A 25,222-nucleotide genomic window follows, 5' to 3' on the forward strand; every position below is an offset into this window, starting at 1 on the left:
GGACGAATTACAGGATATACGGTATAAAAAATTGGAGAAGGCCTTTACTCGTTAAGAGGTCCTTAATTAAACTAGAATAAATAAATAAATAAATATATAGGTACTTACATTAAATTCATAAAATAATCTTCCTCGCGTTGTCCCGGCATTTTGCCACGGCTCATGGGAGCCTGGGGTCCGCTTGGCAACTAATCCCAGTAATTGGCGTGGGCACTAGTTTTTACGAAAGCGACTGCCATCTGACCTTCCACCCAGAGGGTAAACTAGGCCCGTTTGGGATTAGTCCGGTTTCCTCACGATGTTTTCCTTCACCGAAAAGCGACTGGTAAATATCAAATGATATTTCGTACATAAGTTACGAAAAACTCATTGGTACGAGCCGGGGTTCGAACCCGCGACCTCCGGATTGCAAGTCGCACGCTCTTACCGCTAGGCCACCAGCGCTTACTTACACTTACATTAAATTCATATCATTATAATAATAATTTAGTTTAAAAAAATTATAATAATAATGAATTAATGTTTTTTTTTCACCGACATTTAAATTCAAATTATAATATTATACACTAAAATATGATTATGGAATGATGCATGTTTGTAAAATTAAGGGAATAAAGAAGCTTTTTTATTTTTATTTATGCTCGCCATCAGGAGAAACTTACCTAAATTATGAAATTACTTACGATAACAATTAAATTAAAATACGTAAAGATAACACACAATAGGTTCAATAGGATTCAGTTAAGTTATAAATAATATCAACATCCATTGTTGGCCTGTATGTGTTGAGTATGTGTATGCAATATAATACGTTTTTCTACTCCCGTAATTTTATTTATCATTTAATGGGTCATGCACACATCTTTAAAACCCTACCTTATAGTTGTCAAGACAAGTCTTTAGTCTATTACCAAAACAAGTATTTGTGCATACACGCAGTATCTTTTTGGCACTTTTTCCATACTTCGTGTAATGACCACTTAAAAAATATTGTATGAAATACATTGTTGCAAACCTTATTTTAAATGTCAGAGATCACATTTAAAATAAAGTTGGCAACACTGTATTTCATTCAATATTTTTTTATTGGTCATTACACGAAGTATCGTAAAATCGCCAAAAAGATACTGCGTGTATGCACAAATTCTTTTTTGGGGAATAGACTAAAGACTTGTCTTGACAACTATAAAGTAGGGTTTTAAAGGTGTGTACACGACCCTTTAAATGACAATTAAAAGTACGGGAGTAGAAAAAATACTATTACAGCATACGAAGTGTCGTTACACAGCGAGTTGTGTGTAACGTTTTACAATGTGTTTCATTAATATCACTAATCACAACTCCATTTATCTTCCTTGTATTATCATTTTTGTTTAATAAAGTAATTTTTCGTTTATCTTGTCTTTTTCTTTTCCCGTACTATTTGCACACATGTCCTGTTTCAGATCGGCAGCCAAACAGCCCAACGTAGAAAAAAAAACAGAAGCCCAAAACAACTATTGGTCACTGCACATGACTAGTAACACATTATACTCTTGTGCGTGTTCCAACAGTTATTGTGGGTGCTTCAATACCACCGCTAGAAGACTACGGCAAAATTTCATCACGTGTTTTTATTGGCTTTTTTTTTCGATCCGTGTTCCATAAATACCAGATTGAATATTGGTCAAGCCAATTCGAACGTACCTACAATGATATCATAATAATATCTGAGTGATATTTAGTCATCGTGTGTCTCCCTCGCGCCAATACATGTAGGATAACTAGGCGAAATGCACGATAACTGAATTACATCATTTTGATGTAGGTGGTGTACGTTCAAATTGGCCTGTTTCATACCTTCAGGCACTAAAACCTAACAGTACGGATATGATGGCTGCACTTTCGGTACGAAATTTAGTTTGCACTTTTGTCGCCTGTCGAGTCGTGAGTCACACTACTCACACTAGCACTTAGATAGTGACAGCCGATAAAAATGCGACGAACTCATCATAATCATCATCTGGGGTCTTAAGACTCTTCAATGAGGAGCAATTGTTATTGGCTTGTTTTCAGTTTTTAGTCGCAGCACATTCGCTCGCAGCAAACGTGAGCAGGATCAACCCTACGCACTCAATAAATGAGTACCTACATACATGTATTGGCGCGAGCGAGAGGTTATGAATTTGATCTGGATTTGATATGGACAGGACTTGTCAATTTTCAAGTGTATTTCAATTAGAATTCACCTCCTGGAAGCAAATAATTTATTTTAAATTTAATTCATTCATTCACCTCGCGACAGTGCTACGCCGTAGCATGTCGTAGCACGTAAATACTCATCCATACAAAACCAGAAAACGTTTTTCCTCTTCTAAATATTTTCCATTCTCCATGATTTTTTAGTATGTTATTAAGACAATGAAATATAAGTTTTCCTTTTTTTTTCAAAGTTTGCAATACAATATATATTTTTTAAACTTATAGAATATATTATGCTGAAGCGATCCACATCAAAATCAACGTGATTTGTTAAGATTTAGTTATGGAAACCGTTTTCTCCCGAAATGGAAATTGTATGATGTAATGGAACTAGAGATGGGTATTGAGTAAATACTCACGGGTAAATACCGAGTAAATACTCAGTATTTACTCAATATAAACTGTTTAGAGTGCTTGTTAGCCGCTACTGGATTAAGAACTCAAAATTGTAAGTAATGTATTTTTAAGAGGGGCACTCCATACATGTAACTAATTGTCACAATTTTTTTTTCAGAAACCACCAACGTGTTGCATATCATTAAATGGGTCTTTAAAAATAACTGGAATGTTTCTAAGAATATTTTTGGATAAATTGAATATTTTTGAAAAAAACCGTTTCGAAAGGCCAAAATAATGTTTATCTCTCTATAACTTTAGAACCAAAGTTCAGAAAAAATATGAAAACATATCGGGAGATTAGCTGTATAATAGATGATGATGAATATTGTTTTTTGAACAACCGATGATGTTCAAAAAACAATATTTTGAACATCATCGGTTGAGCCATTTTTGAGTTTTCTTTAAAAAAAACCTTAATAAAAGGTCGTAAGTGCCGCGTAAACACGCACTTTTGCGCGTCATGCAGTTATCTTAGAACAGCGGTCGGCAACCTTTTAGCAGCCAAGGGCCACATAGTAGTTAACGAAGTTGACGCGGGCCGCACTTTGTTAATATTTATGACTTTATCAGACATTGTCGTTTGTCAATATTACATACAAAATAGCCAGGGAAGCTCGCGGGCCGCAATTCGCAAGTGACAGGTTCACGGGCCGCAATCCCATCTAGAACATCGATAGAATTTAAGTACCATATTTTTAAAGTAAATACCTTCTTATTTTAAACAAAATTGTTAACTATGCATTAACACAATTTGCCTCTCACTAATAATTACCTTCTTTTCCTTCTTGTCCTATATCCTTTTTATTTTATAGATATTGTTAATATACGTTAGCACTCTTCAATAAAAGACAAATTTGTTCTTAAATCTCACATTTTGAATATTTTATAAGCAATCGTTTTTACCCACCTAAATGAGTAAATACGGGTATTTATCGGGTGCTTTGAGTAAATACCGAGTAAATACTCAGTATTTACTCACCCCTACCCATCTCTAAATGGAACCGATAATAGTAATCTAACGTAGATTAAAGAGACCGTGTGCGTTGGAGGGTCTGCCAGCTCGTGACTTGCACTTACAAAAAAAATCAAAATCGCAAAATTTAACACGAAATGGGGCGAACAAAACGAACTTGATTAATTTTGTATATTTCAGTGTTTAAATAAAATACAACAATTCAATCATTTTTGCATTTTCCAAATTCTGTATTTAGATAATATATTAACAATTAAACATTGGAATCGGTTATAAAATCAGGTAATTAGATGAAAAATTTAATGAATTATATATGTTATAGAGTTAGACCGAGATAAGTCTACAGCGATTTTGATAGCACACAATCTTCTATGAAATTATGACATATAAATAACACTTGCACTGTGAGCTATCAAAATCGTTGGAGACTTATCTTGGTCTAACTTTAAGTATTTATGTATGTACCTACTTGTTCTACTATTAAATTACATTAATTAAACAGTACAAAATCAACTGAAGATAGAAGAGTGCCGGTATAATGAGGTTTTAATTATTGTCTTAGATGTTTCTGCTTACCAATAAGGCTCACAAAACAATACCTGCTTATGTCTATTCTCTCCCGAGTATGGAATAGGCATCTAATTCTATTTTATTTTCTTAGGAAACTGTAATGACATTGACGGAAATCGTTGGTTACTTAAGCGCAATAAGGTAAAATGCATCCAGTTATAGACGGGTAGGGTGATGGTTACGGCATTATAAACATTTTATTTTAACAAATATGTCGCATTATCGAGGTTTCACCGTATTAACTGCTAAATCATAAGCTGCTGGCTAAGCACGGCCACAAGCCATTTTTATCGCCTGTCACGTTCTAACAAGTACGTAAGTGCGAAAGTGCCAGGCATAGTGACAGGCGATAAAAATGCAACCATGCTGCCGCTGTTTAAATTGTGGTAAAGACTTTACCGTGAAGTGAGTCTTTCTGTTTAAAGTGTGGTAAAGACTTTACCGTAAAGTGAGTCTTTCTGTTTAAAGTGTGGTAAAGACTTTACCGTAAAGTGAGTCTTTCTGTTTAAAGTGTGGTAAAGACTTTACCGTAAAGTGAGTCTTTCTGTTTAAAGTGTGGTAAAGTGAGTATTTCTTAGTCTTCTTTAGGTTTGGCCTTGGCGCTCTCTCCAAAGAGCATGAGGCACATGGTGGCGTGGAGGCAAGCCTTGGCGGGGAGGAATTTGTCATCGAAACTCAGGGTGTAGCGGTACATCCACACTGCTTGTTCGTACTCCTCCTTTAAGGTAAGTGAAACAAAAATTACGATCCTCGGGGCTTTTCCAACGCTAATAGATAAATCGCGTTAAGACAGGTCAGCTAAAAGAGGCGTATTCTGATCGTAATAACGTTATGAATGGTTGACCTGGATTTTTTATGGATATCTGTCAGTGTCAACAGTGACATTTTTTTAACCAGTAACGTCAGTTTTGACTCGGAAAGATCAGTTATTACAATCAGAATACGCCTCCACATCAGACGTTCCGAATGTGCTTAACGTCACTATCGAGTTGCAAATGTATAATATAAAACTATTAAGACGATAGTGGACGACCTAAGTTTCCGGAGAGGAAAATGGGGACTACGTTTGTATGGAGAACGTGTTATCCACTTGCCTCTTTAAATGAAACATTGTCTGCCGTCAATTACGTAGGTACCCATGCAATATTATTTACGAATTACAAGTGTCGTTTATTTTCGGTGCAGCATATTATTGTAGGTAAGTACTATGTGGTCAGGCTAACCATTATTAAGTGATTTCCGAGTCCGCATAGTGGTACCTAACTGAGCTTGATTCGAGCTTCACCCTTTTCGCAATATCGTTGTCGCGATGCGCTTCGACTCATGAGAATTGGCTACTTTCCTGCTAGTCAAATCAGCTTCTTTTTTAGAACTGTCAAAACGGTTTTCTAATATGGAATTTATATGAAAACGTGTGTAGTGACGTCACAGTCAACTCATCCACTTTTTATATTTCAATCCAATTTATTAAATAGAAATATTATTTAAAGATAACTGCTATCTATGTTTTTCTAACAATTATTTGGTGCTTTATTTCGTCCACGGTGTGAAATAATTTGTTTGCTTGGAAACAATTAGCACAGTATCGAGGCGTACACTACTCAAACGCGAAATCGCTCCGAGCGGATTCACTTAACGCCATGGCCAGCGTTAAGCGAATTAGCTCGGAGCAGTTTTCCATGGCCGAGGTATAAGTTGCGTAAATACTGTTACTATAATAACTATTAGGAACGTGACCTGGCTGATGCCGTGGCAACTAGCTGAGGACTTCTTTAGGACAACTCTCTTATCACCTGTTAGTTTATATTTTTGATAATAGAGATAATTTTATTCTATTCCGTGATAGAAATTGGTTTGTATGATAAGGCGAATTCGCGCGGGTCTTCCACTTTCGTCTTAAACGCCTTAGGGTGTCGTGTAGCAATATTTACCTAGGTAGGTGTAAGAATGTTCTTTAACAAACACACATTTTTCCCTTGTTTTGTAACATCAGGGTACTGTTAATAATATTTTCGTCACCGCTACGCGAGGAGAAAATCTCACTTCCTGGCCAAGGCAAGAGTAAAACTTTAGACAAACCACGGGCGGTAATTCGTAAAGCCCCAGATCGCATATTTATGGCCCTCACCTTCGGTTCGGGCCACAAACACCTGCGATCTGGAGCATTCACGACTTCACCTAGGTATGTAATGTACTATTGTTTATCTGGATACTATGATCATTTCATACATTTATTCAAATTTCATATATGTACTCAATCCAATTGTAATCGCGGTTTGACAATACAATTAACTAGGTAGTAGGTACGAGTATCCCTAAACATTACCATGTAAGAATGTGACACGGCTACGAGGAAAGCTTCCACTTTACTCTTTGGCGACATGTAGAAAGCCAGATATGCGACTTCTTTAGCGTCTTTGTGTTTCGATTGCCTGAAAATATGAATAAAACTTTGTAATTATTCTAGAAAACGCCAAATCCAATCTGCAACAGAGACAACTACTCCTCCGTTATTAATGTACCCGCCAACTCAAGAGCGACCCGATGCGGTAAGAGACTTAACTACTTTATTTTACTTACTAACGGAACACACCGAACCATTTCTTTTTCCCTGGTTGCATCACGAGAGACAAACAAACACACCGGTGTAGGTGATAAGCAACTCACATATGCAGCAGCTGCGTGAAGGTGCGCAATGGATATGGTGCGAACTGCGCAGGCGCCAGCGCTGTGGCGGCGGCGAGGCAGCGCGCCGCGCACGCGCCGTGCCCGCCCGCGCCGCACCACCAACCCGCTGCCAGTGCGCCGAGCCAAGCGCGCGGTTGCTGCAACGTGAGCGCGCCATGAGTTATAGCCGTATACTATTATGTAACCGTTGTTTAAGACGAGGTCAAAAAAGGCGAGTGGCGTGAGTAACAATTTGAGGCGAAGCCGAAAATTGTTAATAAAGACGCCACGAGTATTTTTTGACTCAGTTAAACAACGTTGCATACTCGTACAATACTTTTCTACGACCAAGCACTTACTTTGAAATAAAATTGTAAATTTAACAAATATTTTTAATTCAAGAAGTAGCAAAAATGGAGGGTATGGGCGGGAAAAGAATGAATGAAATAAAAAAAACATGTCTATGGTTCAATCATCTGTTAAAGATGAAATTAAAATTAGGTTGGCAACAATGTATTTCATACAATATTTTTTAAGTGATGATTACACGAAGTATCGTAAAAGTGCCAAAAAGATACTGCGTGTATGCACAAATACTTTTTTGGAGAATAGACTAAAGACTTGTCTTGACAACTATAAGATAGGGGTTTAAAGGTGTGTGCACGACCCTTTAAAAGACAAATAAAAGTACGGGAGTAGAAAAAATATTTTATACGACGAACAAAATACTTACTGTATCTACATATTTAGCTATCTTGGCTCCCAAGCTGCCATAGTCGAAGTATTCAAAGTACTCAGATAATTGATGCATTAGAGTAAGAATAGGCTCCCAGTTGCCGGTGTCTATCCGACCGAGTCTCTCCAGGAAGAAGTCTTGAGTTGGATCGGAAAAGAGGCAGCATTCGGGAAATTTTCTGCTAGATGGTGTTAAGGATGGAATCTCAGGTGGCAATCTGTTTGAAATAATTGCTGCAGTTATGATAATGGTGATTAAAGAAATAAAATATGTATATATAGGTACTTATTCAAAATAATTATACTTATTAAGGTACAGTTTTATCTGTTTCTGTACAATAACTGGTTTAAACTGTAGTTCAGACGGTCATGGATAATTCCAGCAGGGTTTTGCTTACGAACGCTTTTAATAGGATATTATTTAAATACTATCAAGCCGATTTTGATTGCTTCTGCTTTGTAGCATTAATAACATTCTCAGTACATTTCTAGCAAGCGTCCCTCTGGTGGAATGCAATGTAGTTCTTTATAAATAGCTCACTTGAGATTGCTATCACTGACGAGAGGTTTGAAGTTAGTAATGTGGAGCCAATGGGCCAGCTGTAGCTGCTGGTATACGCAATCCTCCTCTTTCAAAGCCAAGTCTTCAGGTTGAATGTCTGAAAAAAATATTTTTAATAGCTACTATAGCTGGTCAAGCAAATTTTGTCAGTAAAAAAGGCGCGAAAGTCAAATTTTCTATGGGACGATATCCCTTCGCACCTACATTTTTCAAATTTGCCGCCTTTTGCTACTAACAAGATCTGCTTGACCAAGTATATGATGTATATTGTATTATTAGGTAATCATCATAATCAGATCATCCACTTTCACCTATCTACGTAAATATCCCAATATTTTCTATAACATATGTTACACTTTCCGACATACAAACATTCATGAGTACCTAAATAACAGCAATTCTATTTTTACCGTTATGGCTACGAAATCTACTAACTAATCGACCCTAAGGAAGTCTGTCTGTCTGTTACCTCTTCTCGCTAAAACCGTTGAACCGATATAGATGAAATTTGGCACAGAGATTGTTTGAGTCCCAAGGAAGGACATAGGGTAGTTTTTATACCAGAAATCATCCCTTAAAGGGGTGGAATTTTGTATGGGGACTTAACAACAACTGCATAACAAACTTTGTCGATAGGAACTGTCCCGCCCGCGCGGTGTAGCACCGGCGCTGGTGCACGAAATTTGGTATAGAGATAGTTTGAGTCCCGGGGAAGGACAAAGGGTAGTTTTCATTCAAGAAATCACCCTTTAAGGGGTGAAAAGGGGGGGGGTCGAAGTTTATATGGAGAATCAACAAAACGCAGATTGGATAAAGTATCTACCTAAATTACTAATTCCACGCAGACGAAGTCGCGGGCAAAAGCTAGTAATATACAGGGTGACATTTAAGTCTCACCGATGGTCAGCTCGGACTAGCCGGCAAGAATTAAATGAATACACCGCCATAGGTGGGCAGATCAAAGACATCCTTTATCGGTCAAAGGCAGGATACAGGATGCGTTATATTCTCTGTAACAGGCTTTCATGTGAATTAATACCTACGGTTGACCTTTACCCGGCGTCATGGAGTTTCTCTGAAATGTATTTACAGACATCCTTATAAACCAGAGTGCTTCACTTAACTAGCTTTCCTCGCGATAAAATGTGCCTGACCCATTTATAGGGTTCCGTAGTTAACTAGAATTGTTTGCTCCGTGATCGTTATAGTGCCAGAAAGCTGCAATTTGGCATGGATATATGAACCAATCATCAAAAAATTTTTTAAAGACTCTTTTACACGTAGTTACCTAAAATGGGGATGGTTTTTTTTTTTCGCTTCAACCCTATGGTGTGGGGTGCCGTTGGATATGTTTTTCAATACGAATAGGGGTTTTCACCAACCATGTTTTGTTAAAGTAAATATTTTCGTCAATAATCGTTCCCCTCTCATTTTTAAACCATTGGTCCAAAAAGATGTTCAAAATCGTAAAAGTGAAGTTTAATAAAGTACATGATACTTATTAATAGCCCCCGTTCAAGGTAGCCCATTATGACGGACGGGTAACAAGTTAACTACGGAACCCTACACTCAGCAATCTCAGCATGGCCCGACATGCTCTTGGCCGGTTTTAAGATCGCTTCGTTTTGCATTTTTGAAATGCAAAACGAAACCATCAGGAAGGATGATTTTATTACTTACAATTGCATCCCCTCGATCCACATCCTTGCAATGCATTGTTTACTGTTAGCAGCATCTTCTCGAAGTTATGATGATGAGCCAGTCTCTCTCTACTGTCAGGGGGCATGTTGGTCATGAATGGCTCAAATATACTGCCGTCGACATGGTCGACCGAGGAGCGCACGTCAACACTCTTAGGTTCCAGCGGTCGAAATTGAGAACCACTCTCTGGAAATAATTTTGGAGAAGGCAGATGGATTTTATGAGAAAAGGAGCATGGGGATATAAGATGCATTTGCCGGCAAAAATACGCACTTTAACGTAAATCGAGTGTAAACAATTTTAGATTTTTATGATTAGAAAAAAAGAGCTATTATAATTAGTAAATAATTTAAAAGCCAAGCAAATCATTACTTTTATGTAGGTAAGTAACTCATAGTGGCACCAAAAGATGACCAACCCTTACAACAAGCTTTAAAATCGAAATAATTAAATCCTCCCAGCAAGCTGAAAATCATTTTTATACATTCATTTACCATATACTTTTCTCAACAAATTATTTGTATTTGTTAATTTGGACCTAAATGCGTTTAAGTAATTCGAATTTGCGCAAGCCCAGGAGGTGTACATACATTTTTGCTGTCCGTTTTTTTGCTTCTAGATCGATGACGGTAGGTACGTCCGATGGAAAACTTGTTCTAATTATGATGAAAATTGATATCTGAGGATCCAAAAGGTACCATAATATGAATTCGGAGTCACACGTTTAAGCCACAAGATAACAGACCCTCCAACGCGCACCATCCCTGAAAAATATTTTATTCCCTGCTACCTACTATTGAATTTCCGCTCCACCTCTTTCACCTCGCCGCTAGCAGTAATCCATTTATTTTATGTAAAATAAAAATGCTAATAGTTTGTTGACGTAATATTTAATACCTAGTCACTCTGAGCGCAGTATGTCCTGTATGTCTAGAAGGTATCGTTTATTGTACCTACAATAAATTTAAAGAAGACTCGTCAAATCATTATTTATGGAATCAGAAGTTACCGAGTATAGCACAGACTTCAAAATAATTCAACGCATTGTTTCAAATAGCAAGCGACAGGAAACAGTTTTATAGACGGCCTACTGTTTTTTTTTTTTTATTAAGTAGGTACATTATTTCAAAACAGGCAAGCTGAAAAAAACGAATTTAACAGATGGCCCGCCACTGTTGCATTGTCTCAAAACAGGCAAGCACCCCTTGCAGCAGGCAATAGAGACCCCACCACTTTTTCAACTCAGTATATAGGGTCGAAAAGCTGGGGCATAAAATCAGGTTAAAATGTGCCGCCTGAGCGGAAATCGTACATGAAGTGTTATGTTCATGCGAAATTTTAGGTCAAAGGTTATTTGTGCAACAATGGACGAATAAAATTGAAAGACTGTCTTGTCTATACAAAGCTGCCTTCTACCAATGTTCAGCGCCATCTATATAACAGAAGTTGACTTATTTAGACAAGAGGTCTAAGCCATCTAAGCGTCGAACAAATTGGAGCGAACTGAGCGTTAGTGACGCCATCTGGCAAATAACCTGAATATTGGAGGAACGCGATTTTGTATACACGTTGTAAGAACGGACTAACGAAACAGACATCATAACAAAATTTTCCTAACTTAGGGCTCATTTAGACGATGCGAGAACTCGCATGCGAGTTTCATTACATTGCGGGTTTTGATCGGTCGGTTGAATTGGACGTAACCAATAGTCCGCAATGTAACTAAAATCGCATGCGAGTTCGCGCGCCGTCTAAATCAGCCCTTAGGCGTTTTGGATGTATGATGGGGATATTAAATTCAGAAACAAGGGGTTGCCGATTGATAAATAAAAAAAAGGAAATAATAAATGTAGAATAAACGTTTATTGGGCGTCGGTTAACCTCGTTCGCGGCTGTTGTAGCAGTGGATGTTGCTCATGTGGCAGTTGGTGCCGCCCTTCTCGCACACCAGGCACACGTCTGTCAGCTCAGCCTCGCTGAACTCTGCAAATAAATAGACAATCTTTGATAACGTAGACCAAGCCTTAGTGGTGGTAAGGTCACGGGTTCGAACCCCGGCTCGTGCCTATGAGTTTCTTGGAATTTACTGTGACCATGTTCAGTGAGGCCAGGATGAAGTGTGTTGCTGGCCGGATACGTACCTATCTCATGGACCTTGTTGGCCTGAGCCCTGGCCTCCTTGAGCACACACGCCCAGGCGTCGAGCAGGCCGCGGGCCAGGCCGCTCATGAAGCCGGGCTCCACGCGCACCGTCTGCTTCAAGTGGAACATGTGCGTGTTGCGGTGCTTCTTGACCATGTTCAGTGAGGCCAGGATGAAGTGTGTTGCTGGCTGGATACGTACCTATCTCATGGACCTTGTTGGCCTGAGCCCTGGCCTCCTTGAGCACACACGCCCAGGCGTCGAGCAGGCCGCGGGCCAGGCCGCTCATGAAGCCGGGCTCCACGCGCACCGTCTGCTTCAAGTGGAACATGTGCGTGTTGCGGTGCTTCTTGACCATGTTCAGTGAGGCCAGGATGAAGTGTGTTGCTGGCCGGATACGTACCTATCTCATGGACCTTGTTGGCCTGAGCCCTGGCCTCCTTGAGCACACACGCCCAGGCGTCGAGCAGGCCGCGGGCCAGGCCGTCCATGAAGCCAGGCTCCACGCGCACCGTCTGCTTCAAGTGGAACATGTGCGTGTTGCGGTGCTTCTTGACCATGTTCAGTGAGGCCAGCATGAAGTTTGTTGCTGGCTGGAAATACAATAGTAGTTTGTGTTACAAGGGATCAAAATGATATATTTCCGTCAAGGCCGTACATTGAATCCTGAATGAAGCTATGGATTCTACAATAGAATCCCGAACCGAAGTGAGGACAGACAATTAGCTTAAACAGATTATTTAAGCTAAAAAAATAATGTGCAAAAAAATGTAAAAATAGTGTGCTAGAACAGAAAAGAGTTACGTTGATCCCTCCTAGCAGGGAGGAAAAGTGCCACTTTGATCCCTCCTAGCAGGGAAAAAAGCTCTTTTCCGAATAGGTGGTGTGAAAATAGAAATGTTTAGGCCTGAGAGGGCATCCCTATTTTATGGTATTTTTACAGGATGAAATATGACATGAACAAAATTAACATATTTGAGGTTTTTCTCGAGGGGCTACAGTATGGGAGTCAAAAAAGGTGTACTGGTTTTTAAAGTGTCAGCAACGCGCAGTTAACACCCTCAGTTGCAGGAGTAATCAGACGGGCAGTATCCTTGTTTACCACCGATATGGTGGAAAAAATGACAAGTATTAGTTTCCGTTGCTTGAAATTGTAATACCAGACTTTAATGTTAATGCTATGTTTCATCAGATCAAGGCGGCTGGCAAGAGCTGGATCAGAGTTGCGGCAAATCGTGCTCAATGGCGTGCAATAGGAGAGGCCTATGTCCAGCAGTGGACGAGAGTAGGCTGATGATGATGATGATGTTGATGGGAGAGATATTCCCCGCAAATCTTAACCCCTTGACCGCCAAAGACGGCCACAAACGCGTACAGTAACAGTACCAATAAGATTTACAATGGCACGTGTGCTTGCCGTTATAAAGGCGTTACATCCTCCTTATTGCTATTTGACATACAATAGCACTGTCAATTTTCCTATTATGTCTCGTGTAGCTCACCTCGTAAAGGCTCAACCGGAATGCCTCCTCGGCCGCAAGCAACGCCTCATCAAAGTGCCCCGTCTCGAGGTACAGCGAGGCGAGCGACGTGAGCACGAGGTCCTTGTACCGCGCCCGCACGGTGCGGCCCGCGCTCGCCAGGCAATGCAGCGCGTTGGCGTTGTTGCCGCGAACACGCCAGTATAAAGAGGCCAACGTATACAGAAGCCATTTCGGAGCTAGTTTCTGAAACGTTCCAATGTAATTTTGTTTACCTCTATACCTAATGTACCTATAGTAGTTGGTCCAGTGAATTTTCAAAGTGGGGGCGCGACCACATTCTAAGGGGGGCGCGGGGCCTCGGGAAATTTGAACACGATTACCTAATAGTTCTCCGTTTCCTTGCATCGAAGCGAAAAGGGGGCGTGGGAACTTCATTTTAGCCAGCAGGGGGGCGTGCCAAAAAAAAGTTTGGGAACCCTTGGTTTAAACTATCACATTTTTTAATGTCAATCGTATAACTAAAGTATCATTTAAAGTAACCATAACCATCGCATGTTATTTTGTGTCATAAAATTATTCAAAAAATATGTATCAAGTACCTTCTTGCAGTCGGTTAACGGTCTCTGTAACGCCCTGTAAAGCTTGTTTACGTTTTTGATATATGACAGAGCATGCACTGTTGATATAACTAGGAGTAACTAATCAACATTTTGTCAATGACAACGCACATGCTTTTTGTGTATTGTTTGTTTGTAATCAGGAAATTCAAACTTCAACATGAAGTTTGACGCCTGTCTTTAAAGTGAAGGCAAAACTTATGTTTCTTATGTAGTTGCTGTCATTTATGAGAGAGACAAAGAGTGTACCTTATTTCATTCACACATTATTCACTCTCTCCTCACAACAAGCTTACACACGTACATGTTTACACTCCTCTTTCTTTCCTATGCTTATGTTTAGTATAATAGGGATGTTGACAATTTTTTGGAACTGGTTTTATTTTGTAGATAGACACGTAATAATTACAGAAAAAAATATAAAAAAAAAATATTCATTAATTTGGAATAAAAAAACATGTATAATAAGTTTCGTGTTTAAATTTCGCGCCTAAACGCTCCAAACTGTCACGTGACCTTGATAACGTAACGGCGTTTTAAACAAACTGCTGTCAGTAATTTTTTTTAATTCTTTATATGGCAACTGACAATTTTTTTTAAAGCCTTAACACACTACCGCATCGGACAGCGACCTTCTTTCTCGCTCTAACTTATAGCTGCGTCCTTAACGCACCACCTTACACACTATCGATTCGTGCGCCGCACCGCACCAAGATCGCGTTTCGGTACGATAATCTGTAGACACTTAGGCAGGTTTTATAACTTGTCTTTGGTGATTCCACTGTGATTACGTCACGCGCTCCGATTGGCGTTTGCAGTCACGTGATACTGGGCATTATTTTAAATACTTTTGATTATTTTTAATTAATTTATTACGCATATTTACACTTGCAAAATATGATTTTCCGCGTTCTAATATTGCCTGCTATGGTAAAAACATAACATATTATATATTCGCGATTCATGTCAACATCCCTATTATAAATATTATTATTGGTAACTCGTGATGAACTTGGCCTCCGAGATACAGGCCATGCCTGCGGGGTTCACTGTAATGTGCCTGTTAAACTTTTATTGTCAATAAAGATATTGTTATTGTTACCTACTATAAAATATATCGTATGCTGACCGTACTTTTTGTATAGCCGCGTAGATCCGCTGGCCGATCTCCGCGTCCTGCATATGTTGGACGGCGTGCAAGTCTCCGTCGCCCACGTACTCCAGAAGCTTCTGGCGCAGATAGCCTGTGCCCACTACCTCGCCCAGTTGTTGCCTATAAATAAAATTAATACATTCAGCAATATTGTGAATAAAAAAAGAAATACATATTATGAAGTAACCATACACAAATCTCATGGGTCTAACTCGCATGCGATTTTAGTTACATTGCGGACTATTGGTTACGTCCAATTCAACCGACCGATCAAAACCCGCAATGTAATGAAACTCGCATGCCCGTCACAAAGTTCATTAAGGATTATATTGTGAGTTATGTAGGTAGGACTTAATCGGCATACATAAGTAATGTTAACACGAGTTTCCGACGCTTTTACAACAGATGTGGATAAATATCGATACGTCCGTATATTACAGGTACTAAGTAATTTATTTAATTACACAAACGGGTCTACTACTACACAACATATTTAAATATATGAAAATGTAATTAATGCATGAGATCTATTTGGACTCAACTCAATTAAAATGTAAATAAAAATAGATTAAGAGTTTTGTTTGTAAACTTTATTATTAATGTGTGCAATAAACAGTTTTTTTTTAATAACAAACAATGAAATTATATCGCGGTAGACCCGTTTGTGTAATTAAATATGTGTACAAAACGGGAGAGTTTAAAGTTTTATAGGTAAGTAATGCACAAATATATGGAGCCATCCATTTATGACGTCACGTAGACGTGAAAGAGCTGAATGACATGTAATGCACGGACGGTAAAGCCGGTTGTAGACGTCCGGTATTTTTTCCGGACGATTGTCTGGGTTCGGCAACGATGTCTTGTTTTCTTGGGTGTAGCTGTCGTCAGCCACATACAAAACTGGACGTAGTCGCGTAACACGGTCCGGTTTCTGGCGAAAACGTCGTCTACAACCGGCCTAAAAGTGTTAAACGCCAGCCAAGCTGTCAACGAGTGTAGCGTTACTTACTTCCCTGGCCGTTTCTGCGTGAACGTGGCCGCGTGGCTGTCGTGAGGGCACGTGGGCGGGTGCCACGGCAACTCGTGCTCGGCGTCGGCCGGCACGCCCAGCTTGTCCGTCAGCAACTTGCCTAGGCTGCTCGCAAATTAATAAAAACAATAGCTTTTCTTTGCATAAAATCAAAAGGTATATATAAAATATAAGAACTAAAAACTAGCGACCCGCCTCGGCTTCCCATCGGTTAACAAATTATACATAAACCTTCCTCTTGAATCACTCTATCTATTAAAAATACCGCATCAATCCGTTGCGTAGTTTTAAAGATCTAAACATACATAGGGACAGACAGACAGCGGGAAGCGACTTGTTTTATGCTATGTAGTGAAGAGGATGGATGTGATGTGAAATAGTCGTTTATAAAAATATTATTTACTTAGTATATGAATCACGGATCACCTCAACTGCTAGATAAAGCAGATAAGAAATACTCACTATAATCACACTAACGTACTAAATATATACGGGAGCGCGACCGTTTATATCAATACGTCAAAGTTCACGAACTATAGGTGTTTACATAATTTAATAAGTATTTGTAGGTATTAGGTATATATTAAATTAAGTTTTAGGGGTGAACACTGAACATGAGCGTTTGTAGTACAAAATAGTTTAGTGTATGCAACTCAGTGGTGCAGTATAGAATTTTATAAGTACATACATAGGTAGCAACGCATTTTCGCGTTCTAATACACACTGTATGTGTAGTGTGTGTGTGTGTGTGATAGGAATTTCTGTGATACAATATGACTGAATAAAATAGATCCCTACTTGTGGTTTGATTTTAAAAATGTATGTAGGTAGGTATGAAAGAAAATTCGCCTCACCTAATCCCTTTATTTTCAAATGGCAAAAAAACTGGAAATACAGTTTCCAGGTTTTTTGGGAACTTATGCGCAGATTCCGAGCAGAATTTGTTCGTCGGCCAGTCCGAGTCCCTGTCGAAATCCTCCGTGTTACGGCTCACTTTCATTGTCGGCGGATATCTAAAAATATAACAACTTATTAGCTTTAATATTTTGATGATACGATTCTTTTATATAACACGCAAGAGTAAACTTTAATGGAATACATTAAGAGCCCATCAACGTGCACACTAGCGCCACTGCTAAATAATCGTGATTATTTCAATTTAAAAGATATCTAAAAAAAGGGGGCCGCTAGGGACTGTGTCTTGTATTAAAGTACCTTATGAAAACATCAAACTAGTTTCTATGTTGCTGGATTCGTCAATCTATAAACTCAAAACAAAAACGGCCGTTTCAACTTTGGACGCATAGATTGACGAATCCAGCAACATAGAAACTAGTTTGATGTGTTCAAATGGAACTTTAATACAAGATACAGTACGTAGCGGCCCCCTTTTTTAAATATATTTCGTCAAATTTAAATAATCACGATTATTTAGTAGTGGCGCTAGTGTGCAGGTTGATGGGCTCTTAAGGTTTCTTGTAAACTGTAATAAAAAAAACACTTTCCATTGTGTTGTTTAATGTCTTCAATAAAAATACCTATAATAGGTACTCACAAGAATATTCCTCCTTCATATTCAAATTCTTCATCCTCAATTTGACTTTTGACTTGACTTATCGGACTAGATGTCTTTTTATCGCCTGTGCGAAGTTCGCCTTTCAGTATTTTGGCTTCATTTTCAAATTCTGTGGGGAGCAAGTAAAACAAATCTTTTTTTTAAATCAAATTTCTATAAAGAAAAGTACCTTCTGTGTATAATTGCATGAATTCTATGGTAATTTAAATAGTATTTTTTTCTTATTTACCTACTCGTAATGCAAGTTAATTATAAGATGTAATGTTTTGAAAAAATGTGTCCCGCCGAGTTTGTTGCCGGTCCCATATTGGGATACCCTCCTGCAATTGAGGGGGGATTTAAATCTTCTCGAGGCAGAGGTATAGGTTTCGAGCCGGCTTGAATAAACTATCTTTTATTAATTTTAGTTGGTTGATTGTTGAAATGTTAATATACCAGGATAATCCATTATTTTTACCACAGCCATAAAACCGCCATAGAAATATACTATCAAGTATGTTTTTTTATGAAGAAATTTAAATTTACCTGCAACTCTTTAGTAGGTACTGTAAATTGAAAAATTAAAATATGTATTATGATTTATGATTGTGAATCTTAAATGTCGGGGACCGTGAAAAGTGTATACCTATGCCGATTCATCATAGAATTTATTAGCTCATGTCGAAATTATGTTAATTTTAGTATGTTATTATGATATATATCAATCATCTCACCTGTTGCTCTTATGTCGCTTAATTTAAACCCGAACTCCTTCATTATTTTCGGATCAGGGGTTTTCATTTGTTCAGCTTGCATTACAAAATCGGAAGCCACACTAGCGTGTTTCTGTATATGTTTTATCAGTCTCTGGAGGGTGTACAAAGAGTCCAAAGCATGGACACCCTTGTCGGTCAACCACTTATCGTTATACAATGGGCCGTCGAGGAAGTGTTTAATAAGGGAGTTCATGTCACCAGACTTTTTCAACTCTCGAAAATCGAGTCCCGTCATTTCGCCCATTTTAACATAGTTGTTTTCTACGTGCCGTAAATCTGAAATTTTGACCAAGGCATATATACATATACATGTACCTATATGCATAGGGAAATAATATTGTCTTCAGTTACCGCGATAGTTACTCATGAAATAAAAATATTAAAACGGACTATTCGCGTATATTGAATGTATACTACATCCCGACGTTTCGAACCCTTCACAGCGTTCGTGGTCTACGGGTGACTGACCACGAATGCTGTAAAGGGTTAAAAATGTTAATTTTAATAGTTTTATTTCAAAGGGGAATATACTTAAGTAGGTAACTTTTAACCTTTAATTATTATTTATAACTTGTATGGGAGGTATCGTAAAACTGAAATAAATAAAGAGTTTATACATACATACATACATACTGATTATTAATAAGTTTTAAACTCACTTAAATTTTAATATTTATTAAGCTTATGTCTTATTATAAATAAGATAGCATAAAACTTATTTTACGAGTAACTGCCATTGATAAGTTTAGTCTCTTTTTTAATCATTCTTAATTAATCTTATTTAGGTATTTCTTAATAGTTTTGTTTGAAATAGTGAAATATACATTACCATAATCTTCTGGCAGCTTCATTGTTTTTAGGAACGAAGTTTGCAAATCCAGCCAATGAGCTTCTGTCTGACTGTACTCCGCCAGCTCCTCACGTAATTTATCTAATGTACTGTAATTATTCACACATCACCATTAATTAAGTACATAACATACCGTATTGTAATCGTATCGTCAAACCAATTTGTCAGTCAGTAAGAACCAGGAAAACTATACTCATACTTTTCTTTTGGGTGCTAGTACAAGTGTAAGACAAAGATAGTATGATTCTCTCTATGTTTGAAATGAGAGTCCTTTGACAAACTATAGGTAGATCACAGGATGATTTTACGAAAATCAATAAGTTCAAGCAAATTTTTAGTTAAAACAAATTGGTCCTGAAGTCCTAAATTAAACTTGTTTGAATTTTGCCGCGTCCTTAACGATCAAATTAGACATAAGTACGTGAATTTCTGACACCATGCACAAGTAAATGACGAGTCTAACTTGAAAAGGACGCGATAAGTCTAGAATATGGAGTTGCAAGATGCAAGCGTCCATAATCCAGTTGCCCACAGCATATTCTGCCATCAGCATGGTTAAGGCACACCTCGGACACTGGCGATCAAATGTATGAAACAAACGCGTTCCTACGCACACAGCCTAAGCTCGTGTAGGTCAACGCGAACCATGCTTGTGTGAGTGAGATAAGACATAACTGTGAGGTAACCGAGAGCGGGTGGGCGGCACTTTCAACGGGAGGCAGGGAGTGTCCATACTGTACGCTAGTACTCTTTGTTATACTGTGGTTAAGGATTTCGTTGCGTGTTCCATTTTCGAAAACTTTTGGCAGTATTCGTTGCGGATGGCACGCCTATTGTGTCATACGCCACACGTTAAAAAAATTTATGACACGCCTGTCGTGCCATCCGCATCGAAACGGATAAAAAACAAATAAATATAAATAAATAAATATTATAGGACAGAAATAAATAATATAATGAGGCATATAACTTACTCTCGAATTCTTTCCTTATAACGAATTAAACCAGCATAACACATAATGCCATATCTATGTTTAACCGTCGGTTCAGACAAGGGGTTCAGCTCCAAGCTCATATCCAGATGTTTCAAGGAACTGTTGAAATCGCCACTGACTCCATAAGCATTGCCAAGCATGAAATGATGAAGTGCAAAATCAGGGTCATGGTCCACTGCTGCTCGGAGTAGTGTGATTGCATCTTCAGTCATTTTGCTGCGATGGAGTATTGTGCCCAAGCTTAAGAAGGCTATGTCTTTGTATTCCCTAAAACAATTATGTAATACTTTAAAAAAGGGAACTATGAAGGGAAAACATGACAGTAAAAGAATTGCAGTCACAAAAAGGGCAACTGAAGAAAACTTAGGTACATACTACTTCAGCATGGCAGACGTTTATTTGGAATCTTAAAACCTTTGCTAGTTACCTTGTAACTAAGCATACTTTAGTACATTTACATAACTATTTAGAAATATAAAAAATATATAGTGAAATCTCAATAATCTGGCACTTTGATGGTCGGTACACCCAGTCTTCATAGCTAAAATCCAGATAACAGTTGAATTACATACTAAAAACTGCTTGCTATTTATTCCACACTACCTTGGTGCATAATGCACAGCACGCCGACTGCACTCCAAGGCTTTAGGGGCCATTCCCCGCACCCTCCAGTACAGAGAAGCCATGTTATAGTGCAGCCAAGAGGAGCTGTTCTGCTGCAGAATGTTAAACAGCCAGGTGCCAAACTGGTCAACTGTCATGATTGGAGAAATCTGCTCCGGCAGTGTCAACTCTGGATCAATGCTAAGATTCTCTCTTTTAATCATACCCTAAAAATGCATAAAACATAGTTAATAAAGTTTAGATTTCAATTATTACAAATTATTTTGAAAGTTTTAACAGCTTTGTACTTATTCCTTCTAGAAATTGTGTATCCTGTGTATGTGTAGGATTAGGGCTTCCAATACCGGGATCCCGGTATTTCGGGATCCCGGGATCCCGTCTTTTTAAACGCATTTTTCAATACCGGTATTTTTAAAGGCAATACCGGGATCCCGGTATTTAAAAAAATGAGAGAAATGCGCAGTATAAACCCTTTAAATCCATTATATTCGGCTGTATCAAAAAGCTTAATAAACGTCAGACGTATCTAGAGTTAGACCAAGAAAAGTCTGCAACGATTTTTATAGCACGCGCAGTGCAAGTGTTATATTAAACGTCAAACTTCTTTGAAATTATGACGTACAAATAACACTTGCACTGCGTACTGCGTATGCTATCAAAATCGTTGCAGACTTTACTTGGTCTAACTCTAACTGGTCTCTAGCCCGCATGTTATTATTGAAACATCGTGATCGTTGCCTAATGCGTCAGATAAATATTTGGTGGTTGATGAATCCTGAAGTTATGTGAGTGATGAATATGATGATAGTGACATTAACATTAACATAATTAGTTCTTATAATTTTATCAAAAAATAAAACGAAAGAGCAAGGATAACTGTAATAATGGCAAACTAATTTTGACGGAAATTTGAAAAAATGTTGTCTGGTTGGTTAAGTTGGACTACAAATGTGACTGGTGAGGTGAAGTCAACAAATTGGATAAAATTATTGCCAACCTGGAGTGTGAAATAAAATTATTGTAGATGGCGGCATTGATTGTTTATTGTTGTAATAGCTTTTAGGACATATCTGATATTCCAGTGAGCCTTTGTAATTCCCCTTTTTAATAAAACTATATATTTTTAAGCGATTCATATCCAATACCGGGATCCCGGGATCCCGGTATTGATGAAGACAGTTTCGGTATTAATACCGGTATTGTGAGAAGTCCGGTATTTGGAAGCCCTATGTAGGATACACATACAAATTAACAATCATATACATTACTTTTTTCCTCAATAGCAGTTGTATTATTTTATCTGCCACAAACATTTGCATTTTATTGTGTAATCTATCTGTTTAGAAAAAAATCAAGTTACAATCATAACATTTTTAAATAATTTGAAAATAAAATATTAATTATTTTATCCACTTATTTGAATTTAAACCACTAATGTTAGGTGGCCTCATAAGGATAAATTCATCATAACCATGAGGATAATAGATGTGGGTACCTATAACTGAGTATTATTACTTACGAGGGTTACAATGATGCATAAGTACCTCTAAATGCTCAAAAGCAAACATGCTGAATGTCAAAGAAGATATCTTTTTGCAGTCCGGAACAAAGCTTTCTTGTCCAGAGTAAGGATTATTTAGCCAATACTCCTCTTCTGGAATAAACTTGGATTTGCCATCTTCTAGAATAGAATCATACCAATCCAGTACATTAACTGGCCCGGCATTCACACAGTTCTCATCCTCAGATAGATGTGTGGAAACATCACTATCCGTCTCCAATGTTTCCCACAGAACTTTAATAGCCTGCTGCCTTTTAGCGAGATCATGATACAAGCTTATGATACTGTCCCACCGGGTGTCTTGATTTAAAAAGGCTACCAAGTCGTAAGGGCGCGCCATTTCGAACGGCGATTCTAGCTAAAAATAACACACGAAACAACTTATTATTATTCAAATATCATCACTGAACCACAATAGTTCAAAGGTTGATAAGATACGCACAGATTTGGGACACAGGAAAACAACTCAGGGACACATTATCTTACCTTAGGTTGTATCAAACCACTCTCAGTTACCATCCAGTGTGTTGACGCTTGTGTACAATGCGTACACAAAACTACTAGATACAAACACCATATCAGCCTCATCTTGAAAGTCACATTTATCACTTGTATAATTATGAAGTACTAATTTAGTCATTAATTCGCTTTACGTCCAACAAGTTTGTAGAACAACAGTGCAGGGTAGTCTTGTTCCCGAGGCCGATTGTGATTATAGTTTGACGGCTGCTGTCAAATTGACATTTTTTTTTTCAACGAATATCGTTCAGAAACCCGTTAAAAACATGTCAAAGTGTTTCGTTTATTAATTACCTTTAAGGTTAAGGTGATTACTCATTATAGCCGAGCTTTGTAAAAGACGACAATCGTTGATAGAAAACGCCAATCGCGACTTAAATAAAATAGTCACATGAATTTTCGTAGCATCATGCATTTGAGCATCATCTGTCATCCCGAAATATTTTATTCTTTTCGTTTGTCGTTTGTCGAGGTACCTAAGTATTTACGATTGTTATCTTTATAATACTAGACTATCTGACTATAATAATATCTGACATTCCTAGCGGCCGGGCCTTTACTATCTCAATAAATTACCATTTATGCACCATCATACCATCGATCAAGTAGGTAGGTGTAGGGGACACGGGTGAAACTGAAATACAGTTTTATAATTATAGCTGGTCAACCAAATCTTGTCAGTAAAAAAAGGCGCGAAATTCAAATTTTCTATGTGACGCTATCCCTTCGCGCCTACATTTTTCAAATTTGCCGCCGTTTTTTACTGTCAAGATCTGGTTGACCAAGTATAATATATAATTTATTATGTAAGTATGTAGTAGTGTGACTACATAAAAAACACAAATCATAATATTCATAATACATATTTGTATCCAACTTAAACATGCATACCCAACTAGCAAAAAGCGCTCTAACAACAGTCTCTAGACTACAATTTTTCGCTCTTATATTGATTTTATATCATCGTCTAAGCCCGGATTTGGGCACAACTTATAAGAGTATTTATTTTAATATCGTTCTAATATCAGTCTAATTGAATGTTGTTTGCACTCACAGTAATCTTTTCAAAACTAAATTAAGCTGCCTTAGGCTAATATCGCTTTTACGTAAGTATCTTGTAAGCCTACAACTACATAGGCTTATATTGGTCGAACGTAAGTATCTTGTAAGCCTACATATGTAGACTTATATTGGTCGAACGTAAGTATCTTGTAAGCCTACATAGGCTTAAGTTGGTCGAACGTAAGTATCTTGTAAGTCTACATAGGCTTATATTGATTTGTTTGTAAGGTCACACAGTCTCACACAGAGATTTGAAACATTCTATTTGTGATGTATAAAATATACGGGTGAAATTAACTGCAACGTGACAAACATATATTAGTGTAAGTGTTTATGAATTATGTTAACTATAATAACGTGCTGTTTATCATCGTGTGTTTATGTTATGGTAAGTATTCACATGGGAAAATTTTATTTACTGTAAAGTAGACCCTGTTTTACACTTCAAACTTCATGCGCCTAATCAAATATGGTATTTGAATATTTTTATAATTATTTTATTTCTTTATTTTGTATTGATAGTCAGCCATTGCTGTAGCTGTATTTTTCAAGAGCACTATTAGAGTCTTATAAGCATTCTGAATACAAATGATATGGCTATGTTGAATAAATTAGGGTTCCTTGCTTTACTTATACTTACAATAGTGATCCCAAAAACGATTTAAGATCAAACCATCTTATATTGATCTTCACTTTTGTGATATAAGTGTCTTAATCCTATATCACTCCAAAATCTTACTAAAGTGCTGCTGTTGATCTTATTATAGCTTTGAATAAGATCAGAAAAGTACGTACTTACAGTGTTCTTATGCTATGCCGATATTAGTCTTACATTCTTACAATAGCATTTAGAAATCTAATATAAAATTAAATGAACTTAGAGAATAGGGATATAAGACCAGGTACTCTCAAGTTCAATGAGACTTCGTAAATGTTGTTGTAAGAGCAAGAGGATTAAAATAGTATTATGCCATGTTGATATTAGTGTTACATTCTTACAATAGCA

The 25,222-nt window shown here is 37.8% G+C and overlaps 1 protein-coding gene across 1 annotated transcript; it reads right to left on the reverse strand.

Moving 5' to 3' along the window:
- Positions 1-4,745: 4,745 nt before the first annotated feature.
- Positions 4,746-23,351, reverse strand: LOC134662832 (tetratricopeptide repeat protein 17). The gene is made up of 19 exons (XM_063519154.1): positions 23,122-23,351; positions 22,619-22,993; positions 21,054-21,280; positions 20,430-20,717; positions 19,435-19,544; positions 18,564-18,881; positions 17,830-17,959; positions 17,129-17,287; positions 16,254-16,379; positions 15,226-15,364; positions 13,493-13,717; positions 12,394-12,583; positions 11,730-11,831; positions 9,828-10,034; positions 8,127-8,244; positions 7,584-7,803; positions 6,851-7,008; positions 6,510-6,615; positions 4,746-4,901 (listed from the first exon to the last, which is right to left on the reverse strand). Exons 1-19 carry the CDS (start codon positions 23,221-23,223, stop codon positions 4,758-4,760), a joined length of 3,444 nt encoding a protein of 1,147 aa, XP_063375224.1. The 5' UTR covers positions 23,224-23,351; the 3' UTR covers positions 4,746-4,757.
- Positions 23,352-25,222: the final 1,871 nt, after the last annotated feature.

This window comes from Cydia amplana, chromosome 3 (genome assembly GCF_948474715.1).
Source record: "Cydia amplana chromosome 3, ilCydAmpl1.1, whole genome shotgun sequence".
Lineage (NCBI taxonomy): Eukaryota > Metazoa > Arthropoda > Insecta > Lepidoptera > Tortricidae > Cydia > Cydia amplana.

What these genes read in the sequence shown, in the direction of transcription:
- LOC134662832 (XM_063519154.1), bottom strand. Translation starts at nt 23,223, where the DNA reads ATGAGGCTGATATGGTGTTTGTATCTAGTAGTTTTGTGTACGCATTGT. An exon ending in GCTGTGCATTATGCACCAAG is followed by an intron (nt 20,718 to 21,053) that starts GTAGTGTGGAAT and finishes TAATTGTTTTAG; the next exon opens with GGAATACAAAGACATAGCCT. An exon ending in TCCGGTTGAGCCTTTACGAG is followed by an intron (nt 12,584 to 13,492) that starts GTGAGCTACACG and finishes TTGTATTTCCAG; the next exon opens with CCAGCAACAAACTTCATGCT.